The following is a 13,342-nucleotide window of genomic DNA, read 5'->3' as shown; positions in this document are numbered from 1 at the left end:
AAGACACGGAGTTCCAAAGAGCAATACCATGCACCCAGACCAGCATTTTCACTAAACTCCACCTTCAATTTGCAGAAAGCAGTCAGGCAGCTCCTGGATTGTCTCAAGGTCAAGACTTCCTTCTCTCTCAGAAGCAAAGCAAGCAAGCAATTTGCATTTAGAATGCAAAGAGGCACCAAAATGGCACGAGAAACACCAAGGACACAAAACAGTTAACATTTATGTTTTTACTGAAGAGAAGGTAGCCATCAATGCAAAACATTGGGTGTAATAGGCAAGATTTTCAAATGCTGTCATATCCCTCTGGGCTGAAATAGTGTAGAAAGAATGAAGATTATTTGGTAACTGATTAAAATGACAACATGAAAATATATGACTGTTTAAAAAAACAAAGCTGAAGCATTTCATTAGAAACAAGCTCTCATCCCTCCTAACTTCAGCTGCCCTCTCTCCCAAACACAACTGAGTGAGCTTTCAACCTGTGAGAGTAAGCAGAAAATGAGAAAGAAAAGAAAGAACAATCTTTATTAAAATAAGTGATCCTCATAAAATTAAATTGTTAAGAGGATATTAATCCTAATCAAACAGGTTAAAGATTTGGTGGTACAAGCAAAAGGGTTAAAAAAAAGACAAAACATCATGACAGAAAAAATACAGCAGAATACAGCTACAGAGAGATGGAACTTCACTATGACCTTAATATTGTTGTGGACCAATACCACAGAAAATACAACCAAGAGGATAGTAGACTTAAAATTTGAAGTCATCTAATATGTCTAGGTCCAAAATATTTAGCTGTTCAGAAACACCACATAGATCAAACCCCGTGTATTAAATTTGTACAGACAAACATCAACGAAAATTAACACAGGTTTGCATCAATCGTAGCTAGCAATTTCTTCATCTCTCCTTTAAAAATATATTTACTGCCTCACTGTATTTACCTCTTGAGTTTCACCAGCCAAAAAATATAGAGGATGTGTTCAAATCCCAAGAAAAGATGAAAGCTTGAGAATAGATTTGATTTTACAGCAGTGTTTTACAAAAGTGGTTTAGAGCCTAAAAAACTTTTTTAATACAGATTAAATTCCTCCGAGATATAAATGTGGAAAGCTTTGGGAAGGTATCTTCTAAGTTTTTGCTGAGATCCAATAAACACTAGTTCTGAAGCTGTTGAGATGTCCAAGAAAGAACTCCTCCTTATCCTATCCACAGCAGATTCTCTTTCAGATACTTTAGTTTTGATGTATCAAAGTCAGGAAAAAATCTCAGCATTGTAGCAAAAAATTCTAAAGTCAAGGCCAAACAAGAACATGGGCCAAAGTGCTGCAGAAGCTTCCACAAAGGTAGATTCTTTCCTCAGCAAAACATTTGCAAAGACATGTTATTCTTTCCATGAGAAAAAGCCACAAAGCTGGTCTAAAGATTCTAATTATTAAAAGGAAAGGGGTGAACACACTGAAAGACTTCTTGAACAATTCCAAATGGAGGCAAACTCTGACAAAAAGACCTGTTAAGTTGTATTAATAGCTTGCAAATTATGTATTCCTTAAAAAAAATAAAATACAGAAAGGCAAGCTTTTCTTTCACTTATACAAGCATAAATACAAAATTATGTTGTTGAGTTACCACGAAACAGTCTGAATTTCTACCAGAGTAAGACACTTGGTTTTGACCAGCAGGTATTGTTATTTTGCTTGATCTATCAGTAGCTATATTGAATACAATAGGATTATTATTGTTTACAAATGAGGCATTAACATTTTCTTCTCAAAATGTCATGCATTCATCATTAATTTTTCCAAGCTTTACCAATTCATTTCTAGAAGATGGATTCCTACATAAAGTTTTGTTGACTAAATTCAGATGCAGGCTACATTATTAAGGAGTTGTCATTTCAGGTCAATAAATAAGTACTCTGTTTATTTTACCCCAAGATTCCAACTATTGAGACGTGCTTCAAGGTCACTGTCATCCAAAGAAATGGTTTTTTTATGACGATGGTCCTGGAACATAAAAAAGTCAAACAAAATATTAGAAGAGTTGGCAGATATATAGTCAAAAAAAAAAAAAAAAAAAAAAGCTTCTCATTGACTTGGCCGTGCCTATGCTGCACTTCTTAGTAGTGTCACGATACCTCTGACAGCTTTAATCTAAATGGCTCAGTTACCAGTAGGATACTGTGCTAAGAAAGGAATTCAGATGATAAATTAGCCTGCCTCCTCACTTTAATTTTGTTCTTTATTTTATTTATTTCCAAAGCAACAGCCTCCTTTACAAAGAGTGAGTTTACTAAACAAAAATCAAAATACTTTGTTCTTCAGGCAACATACTTTTTCTAGAAATGATCCATCTCAACAGTGCCTTTGTGGGGCTAATCCAGAATTCAGAGATCAGCCTTCAAATAAATTAAAAAAAACCCCACAAAACAAAAAAACACAGCAAGGCAGCGATAGTTATAGTGGGTAGCACTGCCAAGGCAGAGGACTGCGTAACTCCTGCCCAGCTCAAGCCTGGGGTCCTCTTTGCAGAAAGAATTTCCAACATTCAGTAACGACTGTCGTTACTGTTGCGCCAGGCTATCTCTTTCAGAAGAAAGTTTTTCCTCTACGATAACAGTAACTACTGGTTGTATTTAATGTATTAAGTAAGGGAGCTGGTATAGAAAGTTTTCCTTAACTGAGATATAAGGCTATTTAAGAAAACAGAACAATGAAGCATGAATTACTTTGTCTCACCAAGAGGTTTGTGTATTGGCATGCAAGCACCTCTTTTTTAAATCTGCTCATTCGTTATGAACGTATAGTGAATGGAGCTTTGACTTCAGTTAATCAACACTTGGTTGAAGCAGTTCTTAATGTTTCTTAAAAGACTCCCTGTTCCTTTACCTGGGCCTGAATTATGCCAGAACATCTGTGCGTCACTGACAACAGAACAAGATATTATTTGTTCCAGCCAGCCAAACTTCCATCAAACTGTTTGGCAAAGCTAGAGAGGATTATTTCACTTAAAGGCCCTTTTAAAGCTGTAATCCCAGCAGAATCCAGTATATGGAGCTGAAGAACAATGAAGTGCAGTGATTTGTCTAATACTGCCCTGGAAGCCTGTGGCAGAGCCAGGAACAAAAACGAAGCAAAACAACAACAAAAAAAAGCCACCAACAACAAACCACGCCAACAAAAAAAAACAAAAAAACTTTAAAGCCCCAAATCCAGGTTTCAGATGAAGGAAATCCTTTTCTTTACGATAACCATTCCGTAAAAAATATTTCTTTAAGTAAAACAAACAGGAAACCAATAAGGAGAAATTTAGTAAATCCAGCATCTGTTTTATTTTTTATTTTTAATTATGGCATTTCTTTTTAAAATTACATTTGTATATATACAACCAAGACACACAAGTACATTCATACCAACCAGAGCCTAGAGCAGAGACATTCGATTTTTGCCCACAGACCATTTGCAGCCTGCCACAACAAAGCATCCCTTGCTAGTTCTCTATTCCAAATGCATAGCAGAACACAAATTTCCTCTGAAAGACAGACCTCACAACCAAGCTTCCAGTTTAACCCACTTGCACTTCATGTCCTCATAAATTCTTGATTGTGCTCAGTAAAGAAGGGTAAGAATAATCTATGTGAATTGCTCAGGTGTCAACAGCCCACTTCCAGCTGCAATATTTCTAAACTTCCTCTGATACAATCAAAAAATAAGTGTGGGCAGACCTACAACAGACATACAGCAAATTCAGTGTTTCAGGGAGGAATGAGAGCTGTTACAGATGCACTGGTTGTGGTAAAAGAATCGTACGAGACAGACCTCTCCAATAATAAAGACTAGACACTACAAGGCTACAGTACACATTTGTGAAGGAAAACAGCATACTTGTTGATAACACATTTGTCAGGAGTAAATTTCAGTTTAAATGCCTGCAATTACACATACAATATTATTAAATATTTTGGACTAAAAGGGTTTTACATAAAGTCCGTTTAGTGTCCTTCCATCAGCCATAATGCTAGTTGTGGAAAGTCTGATAAAACGAACTGTCCAAAATTCACACTTTCAGAGGTCAACCATCCCTAAACAGAGCCAAAGACATCTATGCAGCTTTCTTTAATCTACTATTGCAAAATACAAGATGATGTCAATACAGTCAGTTTTGCCAAGCCTAAGGGAAAACAATGCAGCAGACATTAAACACACTACACTAAACAGAGGTCAACCATTAGGATGAATTGAGAGCATCCTACAAGAAATTCTTTTCCCCTGCACTGGCAGAGGGCAGATTTTGATGAGCTTTAGTCCTTCCTAAATCTCCTTCCCAAATGTCTGCACTTGTACACAGGGATCATGACTCATGCAATTAGATGTAACAGCTTTACAGGGATATACACAAACAATTAATTGAAACTAGAGCAAGTTTTATGGCAAAAAGGAGAAGCATCTTACAGACAGTGGTGTGGCTAGGTTATCTCTATCTGTCTGGCGAGGAGGACTCATAGAATGTGATCTTAATGCTGACTTCCCATCGTACTTGAATCTTTCCCTGTTATAAAAAAAAAAGCAAGCAGAAAGAGAAATCATTTTCAACAACTTGTGCCACACAAAGGATGTTAATCTTAAAATAAAATCTTTGAAAATATACAAGAGAATAACTGTCAAGATGTAAAGATCAAAAACAGTAGAAGAAAAAATTATTGTTAAAGGCAAACAAAAGCGTTAAGCATCCCATTAAAAAAACCAATACCCAAAAAACCCCACACCAACAAAACCACCAGCAATATTGTGTGTATCACAGTATATTAAAAGGCATTTTCTGCATTTCTATTACTACATGATCCAACATCTCCCAAAAGATTTTAGAATACATCTAAGCTGGCCAACAAGGCTGATCTAGGAGAATATTTTTGAAACAAAATTGCTAAGCGTATGAGACAGCATAGGATAAAATCCAGCAAGTCAGAGAACAAAAAAGAATTCAGGTGATGCTTGGCCACATCATAGAGGAGAAGACTCTGAAGACCAAAAAAATAGGTTAGATCAAGGTATATCATATAACATACAAACCCAAAGATAAGGACAAGAACTACACATACAGCTCGATAGAAAAGTGATGACTTGAAAGGCCAGAGTAAAATGTCAAAGGTACAAGTCATAAAGATTGCATTAGTTGCATTTTATTTCAGCTCTATTTTACGGACTACAGTGGTATGTACGGGGGGGATGGTAAAGAAAGGCCCACAAGTCAGGGTACAAGTACAGCATGAACAAGTACTCTGTCCAATAGAGAAAAATAGAGAACAGGGATTTTCTGGAAAAGCTTTTGTCATAAATAAAACACTTGAACAAAAGGAAATTAAGAATAGCAGACAGGTGAAGATAACCTTCACTGATGCACCTGGTCAACAGACATTTCTCAACTACAGAACAGTGAAAGGAAAGAACAGCCTGGAACAAAATAAAATAAAAATAAGTTTATTAAATAGGTGGTTGATATAGCAAAAGATCCAAAGCAGTAGCAAAACACCCTTCGGCATACACTCCGCTGTCAAATCCACACAAAGTAATTAAAAAAATCCTCTTAATCCATTCACCTTCCTATGACTAGCTATATTGTATTAAAATCGAATCAGACCATTAAAATACCTTTCTTTCCTTCCATCTGGCTGCAAATTAGTAAGTTATGCCAAAAAGACACAGAGACGGATTAAGTGTTTATGAACAGAAAGACAACTGTTGGATGTACAATACAAACTAGTCACTTCTAGGAAGACAAACACAAACTGTTCATGAAGCACACTGCCGCAGCTTTCATCAAAACAGCAGGGAACAGTGAAATATAACAACTGGGAGCATACCTTCCCTTCCAGCACCAGCAAATACCAACAACATACCTGGACGCAAAATAACAGTTACAGAGCAGTAAATAGTTCAGATAAGCAAAGTCTCAGAGGTAAAAAAGATCAAAAGAAATATAATGCAATGACTATCTCCAGCATTCCAAATAATGCATTTCTTACCAAGTTTTCATTTGAAACAAAATTATCTTTCATTAAAAGGAGACAAATGCCTGTCAGTAAATCTGCACTTTCATCAGCCAACTCTCCTGAACAATACTCAGATGACCTAAAAATTCAATAAAGTTTCAATTGTTTAAAATAAAAGAAAACAGAATCCACGCCCCTATCATTAAGGGATTAAGGAATATCAATAAATATTCAAACCAGCCCAAGTTACTTGCAATATTTCTAAATTAACAAAATGAGGGGAAAGTCTAATACATTCTTAGTTCTGTATTTGCTGTTTTGAAGAGGAACTGAAAAGGAAGTTGCTTTGCTTTATTCTATAAACAGAATTTGAAAAACCATTAAGGATGGACCACAATTTTGCTCATATCAAGAATATACTACCCACTCACTCCCTTTCCCAGCCTTCTGCTGATACAAAGTCAGCCTCCAGAAATTACAAAGTTTTTTTCTTTCCTCCCACAACAGGTGAGTGGGGAACCACCAGAGTCTTGACAACAGCCCTGCTTCAGCCAAAACAGTGAGCTAGCCTGGAAGAAGGAAGCAATTTGCTGCTAATAAAAATCAGTAAATAATTTCCTACTAGGAACAAAGTAAGGGAAACTCACTGGTTCCTCCTGGTACAAAACAGCTACACACTGACCTTCAACAATATTCTTCAGGCATTATCTATAAACATACAGTAGAATTTTCCTATGGGGTCAGAAAGACCAGGTTTCTGTTCAAACCAAACTACACATTCCTAAAACAAATTCTCTCATGTTTCAAAATAAAGATGCACCTTTCTGGCACCAGCTGGCTTGGTCTTACTCACGTCCTAGTTTTTGCAAGTAAGGTTTGTCTATCTACTTCTTATTTAGCCAGATATACTTCTCTGTATGAGTATTTTGGCTTTTCTATGTAAAGTTCTTTGTGTACTGAAAGATAAAAATAACTTCTAAAAGAACTTCTCAATTTGTTTGCTTTTTTTAAAAGGAGGGAATCTTGAGATAAACAAACATCAAAAAAATTACTCAAACATTTCTCACTGACGTTATCTATTTTACCCTGAGAAAATGTTGTAGTCTATCTGTAAGAACTGAGTCATGGTTGGAAGGCAAAATTTTCACCCAACCACATATATTACATGCCTGTTGATACAATTTTCCTGATGCACATTCTGAGTAAAGAGACAAGTCTAATGTAACAAGATCACCATCTGCTGACTCTCTCTACAAACTGCAGATTCCTGAAATTAATATTTTACATCTTACACTGACAGCTCATTCAAAACTGTAAATACAAAGACAGACAGGATCTATATGTTGAGTATAGCAACATCTTAATATAGACACTTGTAAATAAGTATTTAAAAAGCTATTTCTACAAAATGTAACAGCTGAAACATTTACCTTCACTATTTCTTCCTGCATAACTCATACATGTAACAAGTTTTTCATTTCTATGAAGATTAATGTATGTAATCTACAGAGCTATCAAAATTTCCAATTTCCAACAAAATTCAGATTTCCTTAGACACAGCTCCATTCTCAGTATGAGTACCCACTAGCACAGCCATACCTATACAGCTAAATTTCACTTTCAGATTTCTTTAAACCAGCAATTTATGCCATACCATTTACGTGCTTCTGCTGGTATGAAATGCATATGCAGTAAGGGTCTCCAGAAAACTCAGAGCGTTGGGAACCATCTGTTGATCACCAATGTCAGGTATTGCTACAGTCCCACAGGACAAAGTAAATGAAATAAAGTCTCAATAGCCCACCTATGACTTTGAGAACTTTGCCAGACCAAGCTGAATCTTAGGTTCAAAGGGGTCAGATCTCCAATATTGTACTATAAACCAAGTACTGAAGAGAGGAAAAACATCACAGAGAATACAAGAGACTGAGTAGATGGAACTGTACTCAGCCTTCCTCAAATGGTGACAAGCCCCAGTTGGATCCAAAGTATGCTGCCTCATCCCACTCAAATAACACTGCAGCTGACAGCACAGGTAAGGAACTTGAAGAAATTAGGTGCATTTTTATGCTGCAGATGTGGCCTTGTAGAGATACCAACATGCTAGATTAGGCCTAATAGGGCCCAGTTGTGTTGGTATTGCTTAATTGCTTTGAACACCCAGAGTGATCCTTTCTCATGACGGCACCACTCCCAGCAACCAAGACAATCTGATCAGATATATGCCAGGTATCTTGACACGGCACAACAGCATTTCTAAAGCATAATACATTCCTTAATTTCATAAGATCAAACTTCATTCTTTTTATTGATGGCATCCGAACAGCTCTTCCCAACAGTTCTTTGTATCAGCAAGACTAAAGCACTAATGGTAACAAAGCTGGCAATTTCTCCCTTCTCCACTTTTGTTTCTTAAACCACAAGTCTGTTATCAAAACCACAGAGCATCTGAGTTCAAGCAGCCAGAAGACCCCTTAGCATTAACACTGCAGTACTCTGAAAGAGGAGATGCAAGAGTCCTAAGAGCAACTTTTCAAATGACTGTTAGAATTACACAGAGGAAAAGTTTCATGATACTCGATATCAATGTGATGTAACTTGCAAGAGTGCCTATCTGTCATCTATTCAAATCACTGAGAAGTTAAAAAATGCAAGACTCTGCACTGTGATATATAGCATAAACATCAGTGTACCTAAAAATAAAATATAAAAAAAACAGCTAATGATAACCATTTATGAAAAATATAAGCAAACACATAAGAAGAGCATTAGACTTCTGAAACAAAACCTGTGAGCATATTTATAATGGAATGAAACTAAACCAGAAGTTTCATATAGAAGTAGAGCAAACACACACTTCCTCTTGTACAGCACCTACTGAATTCTGAATAATATTCACACTCTACCTCTAAGACTGCTTTTTTCACCAAAGATTTCAGAGAGTTTAAACATTAACTAAACCTCAAAACAAGCAAACAAGAGGTAATTCCATCCATGAATTCTTTAATGCAGCCACATTAAAAAAAATAAGAACACAGATATTGATAATCAGCACAAAATTGCACTGTATAAGAAAAACAAGAAAGAAAATACTTCAGAATGTAAATTGAACTGAAATTTACCTAAGATTCCCACAAAACAGGACAGGAAAAAAAGCTTGTGATTTCCAACAGTGTCCAACCAACCAGCTTGGCACACTATCAATAATGCAGCAACATTTTTCCAAGCCAAGAGGAAAACAAGCCTTAATCTGATACATTTCATCCCCCTACCTGCTCTGTAAACAGCTCTATATACCCAATGGATTAGAACCAACGATGCAGCTTAAGTTTACTGGCTCCTGCAAACCTACCAAAAGAGACTGTCTGATGGATTGCCTTAACAAGGTGCAGCTGCAGATATTCAGGATTCTGCTGTACAGCTGCAAATGAGAAATACTGAAAATTTTGCGTTGCCCAAATGACAAACACCCGATCTAGACATAGGGGGTGCTAGTCACCAACAAAGCATGTCTGCAGTGGACAGCATGATATAAATCAAAAGATTTTAAATCAAACTCAGAGATTGTTCAAACAAGGATGGAGTCATTGCAAACAATCTTCCCCACACAAGAGAACAAAACAAAACAGCAGAGTAACCCACAGGCAGCAGCTCTCACAAGTATATCTGGTCCAGTCTGACCTTCTGTAATCCAAGATTCAAAGGAAATACAAAGAAATCTTGCTATTTCATAAAGCCGTAAGACAAACAGGTAAGTGTTTAATAAGAAGTAACATGCTCACAAAAAGATGGATCAAATTCCTCTTTCATTGTATGCATCTAATTTTTCTTCCTTTGTCACAGAACAGCAAAACTTGCCTATCTGCAGGGAGCCACTATTCTGTTTCCTCTAAAAGAGCTGTGAGCAACAACGATAGAACATCCTTTAAATCTACCATCTGTATGCCTGCTTATATTTCTATCCTCCACAGAAAAAATAATTTAAAACTATTTTATATAAAAGCTCCTTTTACCATTAGGACCTTATAACTTTTAAATTTAATATTATAAATCTATGCTCCCCACATTTTTTGTCACTTGCTTACTGTACATTCCTTATATTTTGAACTGTACAGAAATAGTGAAGATTAATCCACCTCAGCTTCATTAGTTAATACCACTTTCCAGTTTTCATACATCAACATGCAGAAAACAGGACTGTACAAGAACTCCAAGGGGACAGCAACTCTTTTTATCTAATTTAAGAAAAATCTGGCCTGAGAGTCTTCTGCATCTCTGCAGTCTTTTACCACATCATTTCTTCCTTACTGCCTGTCCACATTTGTCTGGGCTTCCCACTCCCAGTTAGATAATTCTGTAGGAATTCTGTCTCTTGCCTTGAGACCACTGTGCTTTTCCACCATAGTATCTGAGGTCTCAAAAACATAACCAGAGTACCAGCTTATTTGATAGATATTTAGAATGTTAGAACGATAGCTATTATCTACATTTGAAGTCTACACAGAGTATTAAGACAACTAGTGGTGCAAAAAAAAGTGGACTTTGACTATTCCTGCATCTGTAGAAGGGCTGTTTGTGCAAGTCACATGTACCCCATGGTAACCATCAGCCCAAATCACTGTAAAGCCCTCTCTTCAGCAGCTGCTAAATTTCTCAAACTATTAGGCCTTTTTGATCCTCCATGCTAAGTGTCTGTAACTGAAAGGGGAAGAACAAGATGAAGGGAAAGAGGATAGAGCTATGGGACACAGAAGAAGACTTACAGAAGCCAGAGAAGAAGACATAACAGAGGAACATAATAACAGAAAAGCATAAAAGTTATCATAAATTAGAAGCTATTATCAGAGTCTCTGTATATAAAGTACAAACACCATATTTAAGCTGAGTCCCAGAGGCAGCATGACAAATTCATACGTACAAATTGAAACAGACAGAGCTTATCATATCAAACATCTATTAAATATGAATCAAATATTGATTAAAGCAAATGCAGGAATCTTACCCATATGTAAGTGGTGTTGCTAAAGGTAATTCCTCTTTAGATGATACCTTCCACGATTCTTCCTGCTTAGATTCACTGTTTCTTAGTTCTCCCACTACCCAGTCAGGTAAGCAGTCTGGGCTACTACTCCGAACTCTTGTATTTGCTTCATCACAATAAATTGACTATAATTTAAAAAATGTAAAATCAACACTATAGTTACACAAACATATTCTTTACACTGTTACGTAATTTCTTGCAGGAATATTTGCAGTATAAAAATTCCTTTTCCAATTAAGTCAGTGAGATATGCAAACATTACCTTCCCAACCCATGGAAACTACTACAACAGGCAATGGTCTAAGTGTTTTCCAGTACTCTACTTGTTTGAGTATGGGTAATTTTAGCATAAATTAGGACTGTTACCTCACTAAAGCTGATGCCAATGACTGCCACAGTATAATCACATCTTCAGAAAACAAACTACAAGCTTAACAATATCTGTGTGAAATATCAATATCTTTTCTTTCATAGAAAGGTAGACTGCAATAGTCAACCTCAGGCTACAAACCCACCTCATTTAAGTGGGTTTTTTCTTTCACAAGAACTATCTGCTGATTAAGACAAAGTACATCCTCTAGAGTCTTTTACTGCAAGTCTGTCTTATAAAGAAGTTACACCCACCATGTATGAAGGTAAAGTCTTCAGTATCCCTGGTTCTGGTTTATGTGTAAAAGGACCTTCCAGCACACCTCGCTTTAGCATGTGGAGCAAAAGTTTTGCATATAGGTTTCGATTCTTCCTTCCCGCTACTCCTGTGCCTGCTCCTGAGGGTTCGCATAGCTTTTTAATCCACAGTGCACACCTTTGTCGTTCTAAAAATATAGATATATATAATCACTATACATTTTCAGAGCAAATCAACACACAGATAACAGAAGCCATTACTGGTCACTGATCTTGTAGATGTTTCCCTTCCATCCAAAAGTTTAAAGCAAAACAAAAAACCCAAATGTATGAACCAAAGGGCAAAAATGGTTGAACACCTAGATCAAAAATAAGTCTTTAATAATAGTTCATATTTACATCATCCAGAAGTATTTTCCATAAATTCCTGTTTTCCAGAAGTTTACATGTCTTCTAGGAACAGCATGTTTTGGAATCAGTCTCTAGTAAGTACAGAACTCATACAACACCAGGAATTCTAAACTCACAGCAAGAGCTGCCACTGACTATAACATAAAGCTTGCATGAGCATTAATGTTTTAAACACACAATAAATCTTCATTCATTTAAAAAAAACACTATTTACACAAGCTTTTCTACCACATGATAAAATTACTCATTTGATTGAACATTTCTAAAACAAGGTCTTAATTTGCAGAGTTCATGTCCTTAATAATAACCAGTTTGTTCTAATCATTAGATTTACAAAACATCATCAATTGATGTTTCTATTATTATGCATTACTAAGCCAAATTTTAAAAACTTTATCTCTGAAAAAATTTGCAATTTTGTAAACGCATCTCAAAAACAATGTCCTTTAAAAGCTTTTAGCTTCTACTGGATTTGTTTTTTTAAAAAAAGACATTAATGTATTTATGCAAAAGTACATTTACATCACGAAGGTAAGACAGATAAGCTCAAACAATAGCAGTAGCTACATAAAGAAAATCCACCTTCAGATGTTGTACAAACTCCCCATCAAAACAGTGCCTTGTAAAATTAAGTGTATGGTTAAACAAAGTGATATAAATACACATGATAATTATCAGTAGAGTTTTGTTATTAGTGTTTCTTTACATGCACGTTAACATATTTACCTGACCTACACTGTAGTCTTAGAACATGAGGCTTTATATCCACAACACAGTGATCAAATTCTGCATCTAGTTTTTCCCAGACTTCCTCTTCACCATTCATTTTGAAAGAACACAAGGTAACCTGCAAAATTATTCACATTTAAGTACAAAAGCTCAAACACCACTATACTACTGCCAAAGCCAGTTGTATGAGCTTGAACAAGGCTCAGTGCTAGGTCCTGCCCTTGGGTCCCAGCAACCCCACAGGCTCAGGGAACAACAGCTAGAAAGCTGGCCGGCCAAAAAGGACCTGGGGGTGCTGGATGTCACCCGGCTGAACACGGGTCAGCAGCTTGCCCAGGTAGCCAAGAAGGCCAGCAGCATCCTGGCTTCTGTCCAAAACAGTGTTGTCAGCAGGACCAGGGCGGTGATCATCCCCTGGTACTCAGCACCGGTGAGGCTGCACCTCAAACACTACGGTCAGTTTCAGACCCCTCACTTCAAGGACATTGAGGTGCTGGAGCATGTCCAGAGAAGGGAAACACAGCTGCTGAAGGGGCTGGAGCACA

At 36.7% G+C, this 13,342-nt stretch overlaps 1 protein-coding gene across 4 annotated transcripts in view; it reads right to left on the bottom strand.

Annotated features, from left to right (window-relative positions):
- The window catches only part of CEP112 (centrosomal protein 112), a 175,826-nt gene that overhangs the window by 157,107 nt on the left and 5,377 nt on the right, over positions 1–13,342 (bottom strand). The window contains exons 2-6 of one of the 4 annotated variants that reach the window (XM_080388260.1): positions 12,795–12,915; positions 11,655–11,845; positions 10,992–11,155; positions 4,452–4,548; positions 1,932–2,006 (exon numbers count right to left, since the gene is read on the bottom strand). In XM_080388260.1, coding sequence (XP_080244386.1) covers positions 1,932–2,006; positions 4,452–4,548; positions 10,992–11,155; positions 11,655–11,845; positions 12,795–12,894 — 627 coding nt within the window. In that variant the 5' untranslated portion in view covers positions 12,895–12,915. Of the gene's footprint in view, positions 1–1,931; positions 2,007–4,451; positions 4,549–6,022; positions 10,961–10,991; positions 11,156–11,654; positions 11,846–12,794; positions 12,916–13,342 lie in introns of those variants that run through there. The other 3 variants (XM_080388261.1, XM_080388262.1, XM_080388263.1) reach the window with 3 other exon arrangements.

Source organism: Falco punctatus (assembly GCF_963210335.1).
Source record: "Falco punctatus genome assembly, chromosome: 1".
Classification (NCBI taxonomy): Eukaryota; Metazoa; Chordata; class Aves; order Falconiformes; family Falconidae; genus Falco; species Falco punctatus.
The sequence above is the reverse complement of the archived record's forward strand: the minus strand, read 5'-3'. Positions and strand labels throughout refer to the sequence as shown.